Source organism: Balaenoptera ricei, chromosome 9, assembly GCF_028023285.1.
Source record: "Balaenoptera ricei isolate mBalRic1 chromosome 9, mBalRic1.hap2, whole genome shotgun sequence".
Taxonomy (NCBI): domain Eukaryota; kingdom Metazoa; phylum Chordata; class Mammalia; order Artiodactyla; family Balaenopteridae; genus Balaenoptera; species Balaenoptera ricei.
In genome coordinates this window covers 95,813,762-95,838,897 of record NC_082647.1, presented here as the reverse complement: position 1 = coordinate 95,838,897, position 25,136 = coordinate 95,813,762, and the positions used below count along the sequence as shown (strand labels likewise).

Sequence of the window (25,136 nt, the reverse complement as noted above, 5' to 3'; positions counted from 1 at the left end):
ATAACCAGGGTTCTTTAAAAAGCTACCTCGAAAAAACTGAATGTCATGTTTGCTTTTGCCCTTAGGTATTCCCTCTTTCAAATAAACGGAAGCTTGAAAAATAACTGCACTACCTCTCATCTTCACAGGAGTGATAATTATTACTTCCATTTTACAGATGAGATTAAAGCTCAGAGGGTCAGTATCTTGTCCAAAGTCACACATTAAGTGGTAGGGATGACCTTCAAATACAGGTCTGAGTCCAAAGCCCACACTTTTCAGCTCTTCAGTATTTCTTAACTCTCTGCCCTCTTGTCTACCACCAAGAGTCAGTTCAACTCTAGGATACAGGCTGAATGCCCAAACCAGAGTTAAACAATAATGGAAGACTCCCACTTTGCATGTTTTGAGTAGTTTAATGTTTGTTCATAATAAAAAATAATTTACTTTTCCAAGTTTCTAATACTCCTAACTCATTCACTTTCAACACTGGTAGAAAGCTACAAGTCAAACTGTCTAATTCTGTGAATCAGGGGTAGAACTCGAACACCATGGTCTACCCCTCACCCCTCCAAATCAGGCAGTAATAGAAACTAGCTGGAAACTTTTTCTAGATATTTTCTTTGATTTTAGGATAACAGAACTGCAAATAATAATGATGACAACTGCTAATATTTATTCAGCACTTATTTTGTATCAAGAACGGTTTTAAACCCTTTACATGTGTTAACTCAATCTTCAAAATATTCCTGTTAGGTGAGTATTATTTTTCTCATATTATAATGAGGTAATGAGGCAGAGAGAGATGATGAAATTGGTCCAAGGTTACATAACTAATATAAGTGACCGAGCTAGGATTTGAAACCAGAGAGTCAGATTATAAAAAGCTTATATTTTTAACCACTGTGGGAAATAGTCTCCCAAAGCAATGAGCAAAGAGCTATTATGCTCAATTTTCCACCTTGGTGGGGGGGCGGAGAAAGAGCTAAAAAGGAAACACTTTAGTTATCAGGATAAATCTGACTCCAACAATCAAGTAGAGATGCATATACTGAAGGAAGAGGGATTTCATTGACAGAAAACATAATGGACATTAAAAATGTCTGCATGTAAAATGGATACCACACAAACTTTTAAAAATAAAATACAGGAGGATATGAACTGAAATCCTTATAACCCAAAAGATTATAGAATATATAAAGAAGTGCCTCCACCTACATCGGTTTAAAAAAAAAGACTACCCAGCAGAAAAATGAACAGATGATGAGACAAGTCATAAGAGAGGAAATCCAAATGACAAACGAATATATAAAAGGATCTTTGGGCTCTTAAAATAATCATGGAAAATGGTAATTACAAATATAAAAAGATACTATCTCACACAGATTAACATCGATTTTTAAAGTACAGTAAAGAAGTGTTGCAAGGAAGTAAAGCTATGGGAGTATAAACTGGTCATTCACCCGCGTCTGGTAAAAACTGAGGCTGTACACATTCTACCACCCAGCAATTCCACCTCTAGGTCCCTATCATGGAGAGAACATGTACACATGCAGCATTTTTTGTAAATCTAAAGGTCCACCAACAGTGGAATGGATAAATGCCATCAGCAGTGAAAATAAATGAATTAGAGCTACACATAACAAAAGAACTGAATCTCACAAAAGAATGAGAAAAGATGAATGCAAAATAATACAGATTATAATTTCCATAAATTTTTAAAATATACAAAACTACTCAATACAATTTAAGGACATCTACAGACAGAGTAAAAATGTTAAACTCATAAAAATGTTAAACTCACCAAATTAAAGATGGCAGTTATCTCTGGTAAAAGACAAAGGATAGATGCAATCTGGCTGCTAAACATATGGGCCTTTAATGGATAATGTTTTGCTTCTTAATTTGGAAATGAGGCACATGGACTTCTTTTTTTTTTTTTTGGCCGCACGGTTCATAGGATCTCAGTTCCCTGACCACGGATTGAACTCAGGCCACAGAAGTGAAAGCACGGAGTCCTAACCACCAGGCCACCAGGGAACTCCCTACATAGACTTTTGTATTACTATTTTTTACAGTAAAATTTTTAAAATTTAAATTGCAGTTTCTCTACTCAGAATTAACTTTTCTTAGTGTTAATTAACTCTTCTTTAGTGTTTCAGAACAACAGTTCTCAGAGTTTCCTCGTACAATCTCCAACAAACCCTTTCAATTTATACTGCAAAGAAACTTTGGCACAACTTCTTTTCTTCTGAGGGGCAATAAGTGAAATTATCCATTTCTACTGATTAACCAAATTAATTGAATGAGTAAAACTGTACACTCTACCTAAAATACAAGAAAGAAAAGAAGGAAAAAATTCTCACATAAACGAGGTCAGTATTGCTCAATTAGGATTACTAATTATTATACTACGAGCATTATATTACAATAATAAGAAAAGTTTGGAAGAGCAAAGCAACCATGCTGTAATGGAAGTTGATATCAGAATGCCTGTTTCCAAGTATTTTTAATTGCCTAGTGGTAAATAAAAATAAAAAGCTAAAGAAGTAATGACAATACCTACATTTTTATAAGGACATTAAGGAATTATTTCAAAACAACAGGTATCATATTTACAGACTTGAACTTACCAATTCCCATAGTCAAAATCAAAGGCAATAGTAATTTCAGTTCCCTTTGGAATACTTTGTATAGAATAAATGTAAAGATGTATGGTTCCATCCTCAATTTCATGCCTCACCTGTTAGTTAAAAGAATAATTTTATATTTCCATAAATAGTTATATATCTCTATAAATTATTTTCTACCTTTAGAAGCATCTCATCTTGCAATTTTGAAAACTATTCTTTTCAAAGTAATTCACAAATACAACATGGAAAATATGCCATTAATTACAAGACTTGTACCTAAATCAGTGGTTATCGACTGGGAAGGAGGTACACATCAATGCAAGTTTGATGCAGGCTCTAGGAGCATCAAGAAGAAAATAACTCTATTTCATCAATTCTATGGTGCATATTTTTTCCCCTTTTAAAATCTGTGAAATTGGGGGTTTTACAAGTGATGGCATCTTTGATTTAATGAAACGCATTAATGGTACAGTTTATAAGTATACAGTTAAAGTATAGTTTAACACTATACTTTTCTGTGATAATACACTGTTCTAGGTACTCTACATGTATTAACTCCTTTAGTCCACATAACATCTTCTTACAGATAAAACTGAAGCACAGACAAGGTTACAAAGCTAGTAAGTCGAAAAGAAGACATGAATCTGTAAGTCTTGCTTCAAAACCTACACTCTTAACTGTAACATTATATAACTAGAAAACATTTATTCTGGTATGTGAAAAACAAAACCAGAAATATTATTTTATACACCACTTCTAAAACATAATTTTATAAAAAATTTTATACTAGCACATATAAAATCTACTTTAGTTTTTCAGCTTTGTCATCTACCTTGATCAAATCAGAGTATATATTTGACTCATAAATAGAGCTTCCAGAATAAACAGAGAAGTCCAGTATTTTCTCTTACAAGTAACATCACAATTTCTTCAATGCTCAAAGTAACTTGAGACCTCACAGCCAGTTATCACCTAAATTTTCGTAATGGAAAGATGTTGGGCAGTATAAAATGCATCAACAACTAAAAACTGGCGGTCTGTTTTAGGCCACCAGACTTTTTTGTGCTTAATACTCAGATTCCACACACTCCCTACCCCTGCCTCCCCAAAGGATTTCTATAAGCTTACCTCTGCATTTGGTGTACAAGAACGCCTAATGAACCGAGCTTCATTCCCAAAAGTCCTTGCATCAACACACATTTCTAGACCATGAAATTTAGAATAGAATAAAACAAAAGGGTATGGTCTACAAAAAAAGAAATGTATTAGAAACTATTAACATTTTGAATTTAAGAAATTTCTGTAAGACTCATTTTAAGTAGGGAGGCCAAGATTTGAATATACGCAGTCTGATACCAGAACCCATTCTTAACCACTAGGCTAATTCATGCTAATAAGATTTTTACCTGCTCCTATAACCTTACCTAAACCAAAGGTAATTAATTCAGGTGGGAATTCAAATTTACAAAGAACAATAAAAAGGGAGTGACTACTGCCGTTACATAAGGATTCATAATGAGATGCCATTAAAGTTCCTATCAGTGCATTTACGTGTTTGGTTTACAGCACTGTTTCAGATCAAATCTGCTAAACGAAAGGGAAAGATTCTTGTATGCCTTTCATAACTTAAGTAACTCAGTTATAAACAATACGAAATATTTTAAATAATTATAGTATACAGGCTGAGAATGTTACTTCCCTAGAGATGCAAACGTATTTCTAGACCTCAGGGAAGCGATGGCTATCACAAGGTCACATCAATTCCCACCCCCAAAATCACAAGCGATACAAGAGGGCTCCAAAGTCCTTCCGGTACCAAGAAAGTCGGAGTTGAAAGTGGTGACAATAATGTAAGACCAAATCTAACATCCTCTGATAAAAGAAGGACGTGGTCCCCAGTGGTCTTTGCAGCTTCTAGCAATTATAAGGAATTAGGAAAGGTCCTAGATGGAAAGGGTTCCTTATAATCTCAGGTAATCAGAGTTTTTCATTAATGTCCACCTACTGCTACAGTTTATCTTTGAAGTAGATTGTTTTAGGAGTGTCAGCAAGATAGGGGTGGGTAAGAGACTAAGGAATAGGGACTTCCCTGGTGGCGCAGTGGTTAAGAACCTGCCTGCTAATGCAGGGGACACGGGTTTGATCCCTGGTCCAGGAAGATCCCACATGCCGCGGAGCAACTAAGCCCATGTGCCACAACTGAGCCTGTGCTCTAGAGCCCATGAGCCACAACTACTGAGCCCACGAGCCACAACTACTGAAGCCCTCATGCCTAGAGCCCGTGCTCCGCAAAAAGAGAAGCCACCGCAATGAGACGCCCGCACATAGCAACAAAGAGTAGCCCCTGCTTGCCACAACTAGAGAAAACCCACACATAGCAATGAAGACCCAACACAGCCAAAAATAAATTTAAAAAAAAGAGACTAAGGAATATATCTGCATCTACAGTTTTAAATATTAAAATAATCTCTTAGAAAACAAAATACACATAAACAATAGCTTTGTGCTTAAAATAGCCAAAAATTCAATACTTAACTAAAGAAAACTAACATGGAGAAATAAATGAATATACCTCTTAAAGAAATATCCATTTGCTTCAAACTGTTCTCTTAACATAAACTTCCCTCTGTATTCAATGATAAGTGCATCAGGAGGCAAATCTTTTGCAGATTTCAGAATTTTCTTATTTTTTTGTATATGGCTCTACAATCAGAGAAAAGTTGAGATTAACTAAAACCAGACTGCTTTCAGTCTAAGTACTTAAGATATACAGTAGAAAAAGGTTTTTGTTTTATCATCTCTTGGCAAATGATATATTTACCTCTACAGGAGGTTTGAAGATCAAATTATTGGTATTCAAATCTGATTTATTTATCTCTTTTTTGTCATTTCCGTTGCCCAGTCTCAGGGCTATTCTTTGTGCCTCCCTCTGAACACCCTCACTATATTGGTTATTATTTGCCTCTTCATATCGATCCATCCATGCTTTGATTTTTGTCTCCCATCCAAAATTTGAACCATCAGATGAAGGATCAATCTCTGGAGCTGAGCCCTAAAATCATAGCAAACTAAGCATTAATATCTGGATTTTAAGTATTTACACACACACACACACACACACACACAAAATATGACAATCTATATAAAAGAATATAATATAAACCAGAAATAATGATAGGCTTTCTAAGTTGGTCCTACTAGGGAAAAAAAAAAAAAAAAGACCATAAGTGAGCAGCTTAATACATTTTTATACTGAGGCCAGACACACGAGTTGGAAAACTGAAGGAAGCAGAGTTAAGTTGAATAGCAGAAATTTAAGCTTCACTACTGTAGCCAAATGGGGGCTTTCAATAAAACTGAAAATAGCCAAAACTTTGGAGTCACTGTCAGCTAATGGTTAAAAAAAGATAGCGTATAATAATTTTTTTGAGACTGCCAATATCTACTCTGTACTCACAGTTCTATTTAACCAGAATAAATTTGCAATTATTATGTAAACTATACATACTGCATATTAAGTATAAACTTATTTTCTGATATAATACTTCAACTTTTAACATGTTTTATAATAAAAATATACTTTGATATCTTAATTTTGTATAATTCCAAGATCTATAATCAACTGTCCACATGATAAATTCAGCATGAGAATAAAATGTCTCACAAAATAAAGACCTTAAGCTTAAGTGCTTGCTCCTCCTCATACCCCCTATTAAAATCTGTAAGATAAGATTGCTAAATGCCAAAATGCAGCAAGATGTTTTTTGATCCATCTCTTAGACTAATGAAAATAAAAACAAAAACAAATGGGACCTAATTAAACTTAAAAACTTTTGCACACCAAAGGAAACCATAAACAAAACGAAAAGACAACCTACAGAATGGGAGAAAATATTTGCAAACAAAGTGACCAACAAGGGATTAACCTCCAAAGTATACAAACAGCTCATGCAGCTCAATATCAAAAAAACAAACAACCCAATCAAAAAATGGGCAGAAGATCTAAATAGACATTTCTCCAAAGAAGACATACAGATGGCCAAAAAGTGCATGAAAAGATGCTCAACATCACTAATTATTAGAGAAATGCAAATCAAAACTACAATGAGGCATCACCTTACACTGGTCAGAGTGGCCATCATCAAAAAATCTACAAACAATAAATGCTGGAGAGGGTTTGGAGAAAAGGGAATCCTCCTATACTGTTGGTGGGAATGTAAATTGGTACAGCCACTATGGAGAACAGTATGGAGGTTCCTTAAAAAACTGAAAATAGGGGGCTTCCCTGGTGGCGCAGTGGTTGAGAATCTGCCTGCCAATGCAGGGGACACGGGTTCGAGCCCTGGTATGGGAGGATCCCACATGCTGCGGAGCAACTAGGCCCGTGAGCCACAGCTGCTGAGCCTGCGCGTCTGGAGCCTGTGCTCCGCAACAAGAGAGGCCACGATAGTGAGAGGCCCGCGCACCGCGATGAAGAGTGGCCCCCGCTCGCCGCAACTAGAGAAAGCCCTCACACAGAAACGAAGACCCAACACAGCCAAAAATAAATAAATAAATAATTAAAAAACAAAACAAAACAAAACCTGAAAACAGAGCTACCACATGATCCAGCAATCCTACTCCTGGGCATACGTCCTCAGAAAACCATAATTCGAAAAGATACATGCACCCCATTGTTCACTGCAGCACTATATACAATAGCCAGGACATGGACAACCTAAATGTCCATCGATGGATGAATGGATAAAGAAGATGTGGTACATACATACAGTGGAATATTACTCAGCCATAGAAAGAACAAAATAATGCCATTTGCAGCAACATGGATGGATCTAGAGATTGTCAGACTGAGTGAAGTAAGTCAAAGAGAGAAAGACAAATGTCATATGATATTGCTTGTTATGTGGAATCTAAAACAATGGTACAAATGAACTAATTTACAAAACAGAAATAGAGTCACAGATGCAGAAAACAAACTTATGGTTTGGTTACCAAGGGGGAAAGGGGGGAGGGATAAATTGGGACATTGGGATTGACATATACACACTACTATATATAAAATAGATAACTAATAAGGACCTACTGTATAGCACAGGGAACTCTACTCAGTACTCTGTAATGACTTATATGGGAAAAGAATCTAAAAAAGAGTGGATATATGTGTATGTATAACTGATTCACTTTGCTGTATAGCAGAAACTAACATAACATTGTAAATCAACAATACTCTAATAAAAATTAAAAAAAAAAAAAAAAAAGAAAAAGAATGCTAAATGCCAAGCAGTGAAAAGTTACCTCTCAATAGGTTTTAGGAAACAAAAAGGGAAACCTTTTCTCATTGGAATGCAATTTATAGAAAGGCATAATTACCACACAGTTAAAAAGTTTATTAAAGCCTGGACTCCCTCAATTAATTATTTGCAGTCTTAGGACGAAAATCAATTAATGCAGATAACAAAAACATATATCTTATCGATAGCATAATTCAAATTTATAACGGATTTAACACAAGAAGTTTCAATTTAGCTGTTTGCAAATGTTGTTCATCAATTTTTCTACAGAACGGAACACCTTTATGAGAAGATAGATTATTTCTATGATGTGTACAACCTACCATAACTGTGAAATTTTAAAATCACATATAGATTTCATGAAAATTCTTATATATGCTGTTAGACATGTACGTGTGTATGGTAACACTTACTAAAATTTACCATCAGTCCACCTTCCATATAAGTAACTAATCTTTATTACAAAAAGTATTCTTTTCTATAATGAAACAAACTATATTAAGTTGCTCAACTATTTGATAGGGGTAGGTTTCTTTTACCAATTGATCTTTTATGGAATTATATATTCTACATTATAATGACCACTTGATAAAGAACAGATTTTTATACAAATATGAAACATCACATATTGTTTGGCCTTTATTTATTTTTATTCTTTATTTTTCAGAATTTTCTATAGTGAATATGGCTTATATAATACAAAAATGTTTTTCAAATACTATATACAGACACAAAAGTTTACAATCACTTTTTTTACTACCCCTATTATTTATTTATTTATATACTGAGGTATAATTGATTTACAATATTATATTAGTTTCAGGTGTACAACATAGTGATTCAAAATTTTTTATTGATCATACTTCATTTAAAGTGATTATAAAATATTGGCTATATTCCCTTTGCTTATTATTATTATCCTTGTAGCTTATTTATTCTATACATAGTAGTTTCTACCTCTTAATCCCCTAACCCCATCTTGCCCTTGTCCCCTCTTCCCCCACTGGTAACTACTAGTTTGTTCTCTGTATCTGTGAGTCTGTTTCTATTCTATTTATTCATTTGTTTTATTGTTTAGATTCCACATATAAGTGATAATATACAGTATTTGTCTTTCTCCTATATGACACTACATATTAAGGTTTTCATCAGCTTTATTAAAGAAATCTACTCAGTTTTTTTTTCTTTTTTGCTCTCCTTCCCCCCCAACAAAAAAAATCCTCTACTAACTTGGTTTCACTTCAATACAGCTCTTCTATATCTCTTGAGCCTTTTTAATATGACAGAATTATTTATTAGAAATGTAATGATCTTAAAGACATATTCAAGTTAAAGAAAAAAATTTTCAAAGATGAACAAAGCATTTTTCAAATTTTAATTCCTTAGTCACTTCTTTACGTAATAAATGAAAATATTTCAGTTAAGTAAAAGATGCTCCTTCCTCATTAAGCCTGCTATTCAGATTAGATAAAATGGGAAAAAAGGAAAACCACTGCAGTATCAATAGTTCCAACAGCTTAATAAAAAACCCTTTTCCAGACCTCTTCATTCTGGTGTCAGAGAAAATCCCATAAATACAAGTTTAATATAGTAAATATAAAACCCCCAACTTTAACATACACAGAACATTTTATAAGACTTTGGACTTGCAGTATGCTGAGTGACACCATGTATTAACATTCTTAAGAAAGAGTTCCAAAACTATGCAAGAATAATCATTGGACACTGCTTAATGATCTGTTTCCAGGAATGTGGAATAATTAATAATTATTACACTTTATACTATGGGGACAACAGATGTCTTCTAACACGCTTCCCACATCCTATTTTAATATCTGGCAACTTGAGATACTCATTCTCCTTTACTACCTAACCTAGAAAGTTAGAGTAACACTGTATAGTTGACCTCCGTGATCCAACAGAAACCTATCTTTTAAGGGGAGGCAGAGCTGGGGGGGGGCTTGCTTCTGTCAGCAATCTTGGCATCTACAACATTGAGGATGTATTCTAATTAATTTAAGGCACAAGTGACTCGTCCGTACTTACACGGTGAATCTATGGTGATTTTATAACATTTTATAACTACTGACGACTAAATCACTAGAATTCCAACTCTGCAAAAGAGCAAAATTTCAAATTCCAAATATTATTTCGCATTTCTATGTCTAGAATACTAGTGGTACTGGAGACACGGAATACAATGATAAAGGAAAATTTTTAATTTTAGTATTAGAAATTTTACTATTAGAAATTACTTATATATCTCCTTTTGTTTAATGTTTTAACAGTGTTAATAAACTCCAAGAGTAGTATATTAACCCAATTATAATTCTCTATGGTCCCACTTCTGGTAAAGATAATAAGCAATAAAATGACACAGAATGAAGACAGCATAATTTACTTTATTATGAACAAGCAACCACTTAGTAAATTCCTAGATATTTGACAACTGATAATAAGGGCTTAAATTTAATGTGTTTACCTTAACTCTTGATGATTTCCTAGATCCTTCACGAAAGGCCTGAAATAACATGGAATTCTGAGTTAGTTTTTTAAAAACTGGATATAATTAGTATTTAAAAATGAGTTCACTCAAGCTTTTTATTGAAGTCGCATAAATAACACAAAATATGGTAATAACCAATATAGCCAGAACTAGGGGAATGTTGAAGTAAAGTCATCTACTAGAACACTATACTACTATTAAAAATAAATACAGACTATGTAATAACATGAAAATAACATGAAAATATGTATAAGATACAATGCTAAGAAAATTTCTAAATTTTCTGTGTGCTCAATATTACAATCATGGAAAAATATTTGATAAAAGTTGGAAGGTATTAAAACTACTGCAGTAGTTTTAAGTCATGAGCCAAGTTTTGGGGTGGGTTAAAATAATTTTGTTATTACTTTAATTTCTAAGTCAACTAGCGAGTAATATTTGAGCACTTACTAGTAAGGACTCAAATTATAAGCACTGTGGTGAAAAGAACTGTACTTACTCACTAAATATTGAATGGGAGCTCTCTAATCTGCCAAGTCCTAAAGTGTTATTTAAGACTTACTTCACCACTCCACTCCCCAAGTGTAAACTCTATTTCGAGAGACTTACGAACACTAAACCTAGAGTAAGCAATATAGTTCCTAATTTATTTAAGTTCCAAATTTGTGTGCAGACTATACGTTGGAAGACAGCAAGTTTTATTAAAAAGAGGAGGAGGAGGAGGAGGAGAAGGAGAAGCAGCAGCAGCAGCAAAGAACCTTCACGTAAAACACAGAAAAAGAGCCAGGACTATGGAGAATAGATATGTTCAGACAGGTGGACAACTGAAAGAAATACAATTCTGGTACTAAAGAAATATGAAAGAAGGCACGCAATAGGAAGAAATATGTCGCATTCAAAGAAAAACTAATATACCGCACTTGTTACCTACTGAAAATACTTATGACGTAGACTGGCTAAAAAAAAAATGTAAAAGTAGGTCATGAAAGCCTTATTTAAAAAGTCGCATTTTAAGATTCTGACTTAAATACCGTATGTTCTTCACTATGATGGAGGAATCCATGAAACACCTCTGAGCAGAGAAGGGATATAAAAACGATATTTACAGAAAATGTCAGAACCAAATGCAGAATGGACTAAAGTAGAAAGAGGATAAAGTTGGAGAAATTAAAGAAGATATTACTGTACTCCCAAGAGGTAATGAGGGCATAGACTGGGTTTACAGAAGCAAAAAGGAAGAAAAATAACAATATATTGAAGAGACGTTCCCAAGGAAAAATCAATAGTGCTTTTGACAATAAATCTGAATGTCAAAGACTAAAGATGACTTAAAGATTTTTAAACCTGGATAATGGCTGTGCTGCTGAAACAAAAGAAGAATTTGAACTATGATGAAAGAAGATGCAAGTTTGGTTTACAGAGGAAACATTGAAAGAAAAACAGAACATTCATAAGTAAGTAATATGTGCTGACCATAGTTTTATGAAAAAATTAATATCAAGTTTGAAAAATTCTTAAGTAAAATTAGAAAATTTAAAAAATTTAAAAAAATTTAAAATCCTAATATATGGGTCACAATACACAATCCATGTGTTTAACAGTGTTAACGCTTCATGCCAAAGCCCTGAATTGCTAAAACACCAACCAACAATACCTTAATAGGGTTTTATGAGTATTTTTTAAATGACATCTGTCCAGAATGTCTATTGTTAACTCCATTCACATGTTTAACAGTTAGCCATAACAACAGGCTGAATAAAAAGCAAACTTAGATATATCCTTTTGCTATATATTTTTAACTACATATTGCCCCCAAATAATAGTAAAAACTTAACAGTAAAGCAAACTAAATCTTTTATGCCCAGTTCCTAGATTATTTTTTCTAATCCTTATCAAGTATTACTAACTTAACATGAGAGAAAAAATTCTCTTTTTAAATATACAACAATATTCTGAAACAAATAAGATGTGCTCCAAGACAGAACTGATTCATTTTAAATAGCCAAAAGTCATTCCAGCCAGAGAAAATGCAAAATCTATGTTTTATTAAAAAAGTAGATTTGTAAATCTAGATGACCTAAAAATAGAACTACACAAGGATAACGTTTCCAAGTAACTTTTACACAGTAAACAAAGAAGGCATAATTGGAAAGCAGTAGACGAAAAAATTAGGTCAATACCTAAACATGACTTCCTAAACTGTAAAAAGCACTTAACAATCACTTTCTCTGCATAAATTACAATCTGAGATGAGGAAAATAACAATAAAATAAAGCAAAATGTGCTTAAGTGCTGTAATAATAGGTTCAAGTGCCATGATGAAATGCAAAGAAAGATCATCATAGCAAATTTCATCGAAAAAAGTAGTGCTTTAGATGGGCCTCAAAGTAGAGTAGGAGTTTAAAAGATAAAGATGGAGAAGAGAATATTCTAAACAATGAAGGGAACAGCTTAAGTAAAGATAACATATCAGAAATCAGAGGTAGAATTTGGTAATAGTTGTCCAGACTGAATAAAATACAGGGAGAAGAATAGCAAAATTAGAGAGAGACACATATTTGAAGACTGCCAGAATCACAACTTATTTTAAACAGGGAGGTGAAATTAGAAAATGAAAAATGTATTTAAAAGTACATGCTGCCGGACTTTCCTGGTGGCACAGTGGTTAAGAATCCGACTGGTCCGGGAAGATCCCACACGCCGCGGAGCAACTAAGCCCATGCGCCACAACTACTGAGCCTGTGCTCTAGAGCCCACAAGCCACAACTACTGAGCCCACGCACCTAGAGCCTGTGCTCCACAACAAGAGAAGCCACCACAGTGAGAAGCCTGCGCACCACAATGAAGAGTAGCCCCCGCTCGCCGCAACTAGAGAAAGCCTGCACGCAGCAACCAAGACCCAATGCAGCCCCCAAAATTAATTAATTAAATGTAAAAAAAAAAAAAAAAAAGTACATGCTGCCTATTAAATAACCAAATAATATCATGAAGAATTACTCAAAAAAAAAAAAAAAAGATTTTATACCTAGGTATAATTTCACTCTTTCATAAATACATAGTCATGGAAAGTATCTTTTACCTTACATGACAAAAAACTTCATTAGCAATTATAACAAATTTATAAAAAAGTGGCTTATAAATAGTTTTCTGCCATCATATCCTGGTGATATTTTAATACAAAAATTTAAGTGAGAAAAATCTAGATAGTAAGAAATTCAACAAATGTGGAGCCTTATTAAAATGATTAAATATGATTCAGAGACAAACAGCTATAAACAACCATTCACAATCATTATATGCTCCTCTACCTGTTTATAAGCTATTAAAAATTTAGAACTGTTATTTCTGTTTTCTAAAACAACAACCTTCACTAAATCTTATTTTAGATTTTGCATTTCTATGACTAGTCTCATCAGAGTGATGATTTAAAGCAGTTTGCAAACATTTTTCTCTACTCCATTTCAATCTTTAAAACACATTAAAAATTTTAAATGAGTTTGATTAAGCTTAGATCCTGCTACCTTCTCTAGCTACTATCAATTACTCCTACCACTTCCTATCTACTCATCTTCAAAATAGGAAAAACTTACTTTTTTACATTTTGAAATGTTTTGTTCTTTCTCTCCACTTTTTTTCCTTCTTTTATCATTAACCTTGGAAACTCTTGAAGCAGTTAAAGTAATCGATGTCGGGGTATGCTGAAATGCAGTATATAATTCCACAGGAACCTCATCACCACTCTCAGTTGCACTGGTATCACCATCTTCAAAGGCAAAATAAAAATTATTGCACAAGTAATACTTCTCCTTCAAACAATAAAACAGCATTCCACATGACAAGCTATTATTCCATCTTTCTGAAGAACAAACTTTTTTTTTTCACTTCCTCACTCAGTAAGACACATTTAAATGCAAACTGCAAATACATTTCTCATATGTTAAACTAGAAAGGATACAAAATCTGACAACACACTCATGTGGTGTGACTGTGGGAAACAGACACTTACAAACATAGCCAGTGGAAATTCAAAATTCTCTATGAAGGGGAATTTAGCTGTATCTAGCAGAATTCTATATACTCTTACCCTCTTCACCCAGCAACCCCATTTCTAGGGATCTATCCACAGATAAAATGGGAAAAGTACAAAAAAACCCTCATCCAAGAGGGTTTCACGACGTTACTATTTGTAATAACAAAAACACTGGAAACACCCCAAATGTCCATCAAACAGTTCAATAAACTATGGTTATTCAAAACCAGTTGTATTGGTGGCAACATGTTTTATAAGCCAAAGTGAAAGTTTAGCATATGTTACAACTTCAAATCCTGTTCCTAAAAATGAAATAAACACTATTCCACATGATCAACAAACGGATCACCATCTTTCAAAAGAGCAAACATATTTTACTTCTTTAAACCAATAGGTTACCTATGTGCAAGAAAATACAGATGATTTTAGATTTTTATTTATTTTCCGTATTTCCTAAAATAAATACATTATTGTTCTATAAAATCTGTAAAAAAGAGTATTTAAAATCTACACTTGAGATTGTAAATTATATACACAATCAACGTTAATTAGCAAGGAGTTTACATCTGACTAAAAAATATGCAGGCCACTTATTCTCTCAATCATACTAAAGTTAATTTAGTATAGATCCTTTTCACCCACCTGACATATTTTCCCTTTTCCGGCGTTGTAGTAGCACCGCCCTCTCTTTATCCAAACTCCTATATTAAAATATTAACATGATTATTTATAAACTTTCATAAATTTAGATATAAAGCAGATCTGTTTTAAATGTGATAAACTTTATAATTTCTCTAATGTTCTTATTGAAAAATGAACAGTATAAAATATATGTACTATCACTTGCCTTACAGTTTAGATTTGATCTAGCATAATTAGCAGTAGATGCCAGTTAAGTGACTCTGTTGTGTTAAGAAAATCATTTTTTACTTTGGAAACTAGTACTTTTTTTTTCCAAACTGAAAAAAGCAAAAAGTCTGGGGGAAAATGTTAGCGTAATTATTGCATTATTACTATTTGCCTAAATTATTTCCAATTTTGAAATAATAAACACTAAACATTTAACAATTAAGCAAAATATTTCATTAACCTCCCCCAGCCTCCACTCATGAAGTACATCATCCATAGTAACTGTTTACTTGCCCCCCTCTCTGCCCCAAAAGCGTTTTCACTGTCTAAACTTATTAGTCTAAACGTCAAATAACTAGATATAGTTCTTAGATGGGAGCTGAGATGGGAGAATAAGAGCTTTAGACTGAAATACCTACTACTCAGTAATAAGACTTGCCTTAATATCTAGTAGGACATAAAACTATCCTAGCATCACTGATAATTCTAGTTATCACAGAACAATAAGCAGATATCACTCAAGTGACTGTCCTCCCTAATGGTCAGTTTTTAAGCAACGCTTTCTGAAAATCAGCAGATATTTACCCCATGATTAAAAAGAAAAGATTTTAATATGTTAAAAAAAACCCAACTATCTGTAAAAAGGCTAGTAACTATTATAAAGTGAAACAAAATCAAAGAAAAACCTCACTCATACAAGGATGTCCACTCTCACCACTCTTATTCAACATAGTTTTGGAAGTCCTAGCCACAGCAATCAGAGAAGAAAAAGAAAAGAAATCCAAATTGGAAAAGAAGAAGTAAAACTGTCACTGTTTGCAGATGACATGATACAATACACAGAAAATCCTAAAGATGCCATCAGAAAACTACTAGAGCTCATCAATGAATTTGGTAAAGTTGCAGGATACAAAATTAATGCACAGAAATCTCTTGCATTCCTATACACTAACAACGCAAGATCAGAAAGAGAAATTAAGGAAACAATCCCATTTACTGCAACGAAAAGAATAAAATACCTAGGAATAAACCTACCTAAGGAGGCAAAAGACCTGTACTCAGAAAACTATAAAAAACTCAAGAAAGAAATCAAAGATGACACAAACAGATGGGAGAAATATACCATGTTCCTGGATTGGAAGAATCAATATTGTGAAAATGACTATACTACCCAAAGCAACCAACAGATTCAATACAATCCCTATCAAATTACCAATGGCATTCTTCACAGAATTAGAACAAAAAATTTTACAATCTGTATGGAAACACAAAAGACCCCGAATAGCCAAAGCAATCTTGAGAAAGAAAAACGGAGCTGAAGGAATCAGACTCCCCGACTTCAAACTATACTACAAAGCTACAGTAATCAAGACAGCATGGTACTAGCACAAAAACAGACATATAGATCAATGGAACAGGATAGAAAGCCCAGAGATAAACCCATGCACCTATGGTCACCTAACCTATGACAAAGGAAGCAAGACTATACAATGGAGACAAGACAGCCTCTTCAATAAGTGGTGCTGGGAAAACTGGACAGCTACATGTAAAAGAATGAAATTAGAACACTCCCTAACACCATACACAAAAATAAACTCAAAATGGATTAAAGACCTAAATGTAAGACCGGACACTATAAAACTTTTAGAGGAAAACATAGGAAAAACACTCTTTGACATAAACCACAGCAAGATTTTTTTGACCCACCTCCTACAGTAATGAAGATAAAAACAAAAGTAAACAAATGGGACCTAATGAAACTTAAAAGCTTTTGCACAGCAAAGGAAACCATAAACAAACCAAAAAGACAACCCTCAGAATGGGAGAAAATATTTGCAAACAAAGCAACCAACAGGGGATTAATCACCGAAATAAACAAACAGCTCATGGAGCTTAATATAAAAAAAAAACTAACAACCCAATCAAAAAATGGGTGGACAACCTAAATAGACATCTCTCCAAAGAAGACATACAGATGGCCAAGAGGCACATGAAAAGATGCTCAACATCACTAATTATTGGAGAAATGCAAATCAAAACTACAATGAGGTATCACCTCTCACCAGTCAGAATGGCCATCATCAAAAAGCCTACAAACAATAAATGCTGGAGAGGGTGTGGAGAAAAGGGAACCCTCTTGCCCTGTTGGTGGGAATGTAAATTGATACAGCCACTATGGAGAACAGTATGGAGGTTCCTTAAAAAAATAAAAATAGAACTATCATATGACCCAGCAATCCCACTACTGGTCATGTACCCTGAGAAAACCGTAATTCAAAAGAACACATGAACCCCAATATTCACTGCAGCACTATTTACAATAGCTAGGATATGGAAACAACCTAAATGTCTAAGAGTAGATGAATGGATAAAGAAGATGTGTTACATATATACAATGGAATATTACTTAGCCATAAAAAGGAACGAAATTGGGTCATTTGTAGAGATGTGGATGGACCTAGAGTCTGTCATACAGAGAAAAGTAAGTCAGAAAAACAAATATCATACATTAATGCATATATGTGGGATCTAGAAAAATGGTAGAGATGAACCTACTTCCAGGGCAAGAATAGAGACGCAAACGTAGAGAACGGACAAGTGGACACGGCGGGGGGGAAGGGGAGGGTGGGATGAACTGGGAGATTAGGATTGACATATATACATTACCATGCGTAAAACAGATAGCCAGTGGGAACCTGCTATAAAGCACAGGAAGCTCGGCTCGGTGCTCTGTGATGACCTAGATGGGTGGGATGGGGGGGTGCGGTGGGAGGGAGGTCCAAGAGGGAGGGGATATATGTATACATATAGCTGATTCACTTTACTGTACAGCAGAAACTAACACATTGTAAGGCAATTATACTCCAATAAAAAAGAAAAAACGGAAAAACCTCACTCATAATAAACAAATGAAAAGTATCAATAAAACACTGAGATTACCATTTCTCACCTAGTTAAACCAGCAAAAATCCAAGTCCATCAAAAACTCTACTGTGAGGCTGGGGAAAACAGTCATTCCATGACTGGTGGGAATTCAAAACTGGACAGCTGCTACTGGAGGGGAATTTGGCAATATATGACAAAATTTGATATATACATTTACCCTTTTACTGAACAATCCCACTTCCACTTGCAATTACACAAGACTGGAAACAACTCAAATGTCCACTCAAAGGGCTGACTAAACTATAGTACATGAAAAAGATGGAGCACCTTGAAGCTACAGAAAGAAATGAGTCAATCTCTATATTACTACTATGAAGTGATCTTCAGGATATATTTTTAAGACAAAGAACTAATGTGGCCAAAACTCTACATAATATACTACTGCTTATCTAAGTAAGGAGGGGAATACAAATATATACAGGTGCATATCTGTTTCTAATATAACAAACATATAACAAACAATGGAAGGAATAATCAATTTTTTAAAAATTGTTACTTCCAAAGTGGAAGGAACAGGGGTCGTATATGTTAGACTTATTTGAATGTACCTTGTTTTAAATATTTGACTTTAGAATTATGTGACTACTTCTTACATAATTAAACAAGCATATAATTATAAAAATGAAGTACAAAAAGCAATCCTTAAAAATAAAATTGCTGTATTACTCATCCATTTCTGGTAGGAATGAAAAATGATACAACTACTCTGCAAAATAATTTGACAATTTCTTATAAAACTGAACATGCAACTAATTACCATAAGACCAAGCAATTGCACTCTTGGGCACTTATCCCAGAGAAAACAAAACTTAGGTTTACACCAAAACCTGTATACAAATGTTCAGAGCAACTTTATTTGTAATAGCCAAAAAGTGGAAATGACCCAAATGTCCTTCAGAAGGTGAGTGGTTAAACAAACTCTGGTACATATATACCACATAACACTACTTAAAAATAGAAAAAAGTGAAATACTGATATATGCCACAAATTAGCTGGCTTTCCAGGGAATTATGCTCAGTAAAAATAAGCCAATCCCAAAAGGTCACATACTGTGTGATTCCATTTATGTAACATTCTTGGAATGACAGAATTATTGAAATGGAGTATAGATTTAGTGGTTGCCAAAGGTCAGGGATGGGAGGGGTAAGAGGTGGGAGGTAGGTATGGCTAGAAAAGGCAACATGAGGGATCTTTGTGATTGAAATGTTTTGTAGCTTGACTATACCAATGTCAATATTCTGGCTGTGATATTGTATTAACAGTTTTGCAAGATGTTACCACTGGGAGAAACTGAATAAAGGATACGCAGGATCTCTGTATTATTTCACAAATGCATGCAAACCCACATTACTTCAAAAGTTTAATTTTTAAAAAATCAAAAATAAAACTAGGGCTTCCCTGGTGGTGCAGGGGTTAAGAATCCGCCTGCCAATGCAGGGTTCGAGCCCTGGTCCCGGAAGATACTACATGCCGTGGAGCAACTAAGCTTGTATGCCACAACTACTAAGCCTGCGCTCTAGAGTCTCTGAGCCACAACTACTGAGCCCGTGTGCTGCAACTACTGAAGCCCGTGTGCCCTAGAGCCCGTGCTCCGCAACAAGAGAAGCCACCGCAATGAGAAGGCCATGCACCGCAACTAAGAGTAGCCCCCGCTCACCGCAACTAGAGAAAGCCCGCACGCAGCAACGAAGACCCAACGCAGCCAAAAATAAGTAAATAAAATAAATAAATTTATTAAAAAAATAAAAAATAAAATAAAAAATAAAACTAATAACCTAAGCCAGAAGTGTGTACCCAGTTGGTGTTATAACCACACAATAAAATTCTTTCAAGAGACTTTAAACACAAAAAATTAACTATACATCCCTGTAGAAAATACCTTACAGGAAAAAAAAGTTCTAAACTGTTCTACATAATCATATTGTTACAGGTGCTATTGTTGATACTGTTACTCTTGAGACTGTTACATTCTTCTATGGGATTAAGCAGTTGAGCAAATTACATGATACTCTAATTACACTGCTGTATGTGTTGTTGAGAACAAGGATAAAAAGAGACACAGATGGAATACAGAAACAGTTAAATGAAAACCTTGTACAGTTGACCTCTGAACAATGTGAGGGCTGGGGTGCCGAAATGCAGAGTGTGTAGTTCTGTAGTATTTACTATTGAAAAAATTCCATGCATAAGTGGACATGCACAGTTCAAACCTATGTTGTTCAAAGGTCAACTGTATTCCTAAATTTAAATTGCTATTATCTGTATAAACTCATGTATTTTATCTTAAAAATAAACAAACAGACAAAACTTACAGTAGACTAGGTTCGTCTACTAAAAAGACCTAGCAACGTTGAGTAGTTCCGGAGGAAGGAGCATTACTAGCTCTCAGATTCTGGTCTTGAAAACCAATTCTGAGCATGGGGCACAGAAGTATAAGATAAGCCCGAGACATCTTGTCGTATTAGATTGCATAAAGCTAGCAAGTACTACTAGGGTATTGTCAAAAGGACTGCAAAGCCAACTCGAAGTGGTTCCCATTGACCAAAAATGGGACAAAATTTGAACATAAATAAGGATAACAGGGGGACTTCCCTGGTGGCACAGTGGTTAAGAATCTGCCTGCCAATGCAGGGGACACGGGTTCGATCCCTGATATGGGAAGATCCCACATGCCATAGAGCAACTAAGCCCATGCACCACAACTACTGAGCCTGCACTCTAGAGCCTGCAAGCCACAACTACTGAGCTACTGAGCCTGCGCGCCACAACTACTGAGCCCACACACCGCAACTACTGAAGTCCGTGTGCTCTAGGGCCCGTATGCCGCAACTACTGAGCCCATGTGCTGCAACTACTGAAGCCTGTGTGCCTAGAGCCCGTGCACTGCAACGAGAAGCCCACGTACTGCAATGAAGAGTAGCCCCCGCTCACCGCAACTAGAGAAAGCCCACACGCAGCAACGAAGACCCAACACAGCCAAAAAAAAAAAAAAAGATAATAGGGACTTCCCTGGTAGTACAGTGGATAAGACTCCATGCTCCCAATGCAGGGGGCCCAGGTTCGATCCCTGGTCAGGGAACTAGGTCCCACATGCATGCTGCAACTAAGAGTTTGCATGCCACAACTAAGGAGCCTGCGTGCCACAACTAAGGAGCCGACAAGCCACAACTAAGGAGCTGGCGAGCTGCAACTAAGAAGCCCGTGAGCCACAACTAAGCAGCCTGCGTGCCACAACTAAGAAGCCCACGTGCTGCAACTAAGGAGCCCGCCTGCCGCAACTAAGACCCTATGCAACCAAATAAATATTTAAAAAGAAAGGAATAACTGCAACAGACTGATATCCAATATGTTTAAATCCCTGACTTCATAATGACAATTAAAATTCTTTTCATTATTCTAAAAACTGATAAAGGCTACAAATCAACAAGCATTTATCCTGCCTTTCCTCAGTGAAATATACCTTAAGAGAACTGAACAGTTAATATGGGGAAGTTTTCTACATTCTACAGAAATAGTCCAGCTAATAAGTGATAAGCAATAGAATTAACATGTCATTAATTTGCAACCCCTAATAAATTAATGGATCTTAAAAATAACCATCAATGGGTCCCATTCAGATATTATAAGATGTATCACCTGATAGAACACAGTGTATGAAAGTCTTACCCAAAAAAAAAAAAGGGACCTAAATCTAATCACACACCTATTTACAGAAATATCTATAGAGAGAAATCTGTTAAATCATGATAATGCAATTGGCAAACTCACCAGGATAAACAATTCAGTCCCTTAAAGAAACACACTGCAAAGGAGACTGGGGTAGGTGGGGTAAGGGGTGTAGCTTTAGATTACTAGAGACTTAAAAGAGATGTATAGCAACCAATCAATACTTTAAGAATGGCTGGATGTAATAGATTTTATTGCATGTATCAATATAATAATCGTTTTGTGGTTATAGAGTTTTGTTAAAGAATTCTTTTATAGATACATACTGAAATACACATACACAAATACATACATACTGAAATACATAAGGATACCTATGAATGAAATAATATATTTGGGATTTGCATTAAAACAATATGTGAAGGAGAAAAATACACAGTAATGTAAATGAAAAAAGATTATTGACAATTGTTGAAGCTGGGTGGTGGAAACATGCAGGTTCTGTACACTATCACTTTTATATAGGTTTGAAATGTCCATTAACAAAGATTTTTTTAAAAAAGCACAAAAAAGAAATGGGAAGAAAACACATTACTGCCAACAGGCAGAATGATAGTATAAGCCCTGCAAAATTCTGTAACTAACGAAATGTCCTTCTAGTAACTTTTTAACATAATTTGCAGTCCACCGAAAAAAAGATGTCATCACTTAAAAAATGCGCTATTATTTTATGCATCATTAAAAACCCTAGAAAATAAACCATGACACGTTATCAATGGAAAGATTCTTCTTGATTTTAGAGATGTCAGAATGGAAAAAGAAAAAAACCCAAAAAACAAACCAAACCATAGAAAGGAAACTTCTTCCATCTTAGATTTGATGAAATACAGTATCCATTAATTGTTTAATCTAGAATTCATGCATAAATTTCTAATAACTAAAGATTACCTCAGTAAAATTACTGGCAATTTTATTGTATGTACAACTTACCTAGGCTGACAACGTTCACAAAGATATGTATCAGGAATATGCTGCCTGTCAATCCCCATGCAGTCAATATGTTGCCAAACACTTTAAAAAGGGAAAAAAAAAAAAAGCAGAACATATAAAATATTATTTAAACCATCCTTAAATTAAGATTTGATATTCCATTTAACTATCAGTTAATAAGTGCCTACTTTGAGTTTAGCAGTGTAAAAGGGAATGTGAAGAATTCATAGAAATATGTCCTCGGGAAGATAAAACTTTGAGATGCAAAAATAAGAGGACAAATATAGGATATTATATATATGATATAAATTTCTAAAGCAAATATAATTTAAAAATGTAAAAGGTATACATTACAAATATTATTAGAAATCACAAACTGGAGATGTCCACAATGCTTGGAATTAATGGGAAAAGAATCCTGGAGAATAATGGACTTGAAGAGAACCTCATTTCGGAAATTAGGAAGAAAAGACCTCATTATAGCAACATTTTCTCAAGTAGACAGATACCGGGAGCAACAGCCAGAAGGCAGTTAATATATCTTAAGAAGAATGTTCATTTTGAGGAACAGAGGGGGATAAAACTGAATTAGTAAAATGCAGTCAGATTATATACACCTGGAATGTCAGGATTTGCGGAGCATTCCTCTAACTGGCAACAGGTAACAACTAGAGGTTGCTTTGATGGTATACAGTGTTAATTCAAAGAAGTTAAGAAACTGGAAGCATAAAAATCAACTAAGAGGCTTTTCCAACATTCCAGATCTAAGTTAAAGAACAGAAAGAACTAGAATGATGGCAGAAAATGAAGTTAAAGAATCCAAGAGTCATTTCATGAAGATAGAGACTAAACCTATTATGAACTCTACTTTTAATGTAATACATGGACCAACTTGAGGCAAATTTCTCAATGCTATTATTTTGCATTTTATTGCCAAGACTTTAATTGGTCTAAAGTTGATATATATGCCTGTTTCTAAAAACAGTCTTAATTATCCCTTATATAATAATGAGCTACTTTTAATATATAGCTACTGAGTTAACTGCTATGATCTTGCTCTTTACTTCTTAACTGAGGATGTTGGGACAAGAACTGGTAGAATGTGAAAGGTAATGGACTATGTATCAAAGATGTAGGGGAAAAAGTTTAAAAGAAAAGCAGAGCACCTGACGTGGAGAGTCAGAATAACAAATTAGGTTAAATCTGGGGGCTAAGTAATAATGTCATGCAGACCACAGAAGAAATAAAACTAGAGAATGAATAAATAATCAGAGCTCTAGATGTCAAACTTGAAAGAGATGAGTATGGGCAGTAGGTACATGAAAATATATAGAGGCAATGTAAAACAAGAATAGAGGAAAAAAGATTAAGCCTTGTAGCATACTACAGGTTAAGCAGTAGAAAAGCAGAATAACAAAAAATAAATTCATAACAAATAGAGCAGTTGCTAAAAAGCAAATACCTTGAATAATCCAAAATACGTGAACTGGTCCTTCAAGAATTTGTAGATAGGTATAAGTCCTAAGGACTATTTCACTCTTTTCTAATAGATATAATTCTATATTATATATAGATCATTGTAATTAATCAAAACAAAAACACTTTAGATTATGCATTAAAATAAAAATATTATTGTAAAGCAATTATACTCCAATAAAGATGTTAAAAAAAAAATTGTCCAATGGTATGTAATTTATCACATAAGACAAAATCAGCAATGAGAAAGCTATTTTATATGATTGGTTAAAATATGAATTCAGATTTGCTAATAAGTAGCTAATTAAAAAATAATGAGGAAAACAAGTTATCAGAGAAGTTATTTTCTTAGTTTTTAAATTCACCTCCTGAATAAGCTCACTGAGGTGATTGCTTATGGTAATAGTATGTACCATAAGTTTATTTTTAAATTTGAGAAAGCATCACGATATATTTTTATTATTAAAATTAACTCAAAGTATTAATATTACAACTTCCCATAAAAATAACATCAAATTTCACATTCCACTTAAGACTAATTTTCCCCCTTTTTGGCAAAGGTAAATCAACTTTTTCATATATAACCTAACTGCATGTTTATATCAATAACATCCCACTCCTAATCACCTAACTTAATAGATGGGAACAAGATTACAAATAATGCAAAGTAATTTCTATGTGGCTCAACAATGCATTTTTACACTCACATTCAAATATGGGTACTATTTCAAATAAAATGATGAAGCTATGCCTTAAGACCAGATCCAGG

General features: G+C 34.3%; 1 protein-coding gene across 4 annotated transcripts in view; it reads right to left on the bottom strand.

Moving 5' to 3' along the window:
* Nucleotides 1-25,136, bottom strand: part of KMT2E (lysine methyltransferase 2E (inactive)) — a 97,106-nt gene that overhangs the window by 23,055 nt on the left and 48,915 nt on the right. For all 4 annotated transcript variants that reach the window (XM_059934128.1, XM_059934130.1, XM_059934129.1 and 1 more), the window contains 8 exons: nucleotides 22,892-22,972; nucleotides 15,082-15,140; nucleotides 14,000-14,172; nucleotides 10,386-10,424; nucleotides 5,434-5,664; nucleotides 5,185-5,315; nucleotides 3,741-3,858; nucleotides 2,613-2,722 (listed from right to left, as the gene is read on the bottom strand). In XM_059934128.1, coding sequence (XP_059790111.1) covers nucleotides 2,613-2,722; nucleotides 3,741-3,858; nucleotides 5,185-5,315; nucleotides 5,434-5,664; nucleotides 10,386-10,424; nucleotides 14,000-14,172; nucleotides 15,082-15,140; nucleotides 22,892-22,972 — 942 coding nt within the window. The remainder of the gene's footprint in view (nucleotides 1-2,612; nucleotides 2,723-3,740; nucleotides 3,859-5,184; nucleotides 5,316-5,433; nucleotides 5,665-10,385; nucleotides 10,425-13,999; nucleotides 14,173-15,081; nucleotides 15,141-22,891; nucleotides 22,973-25,136) is intronic.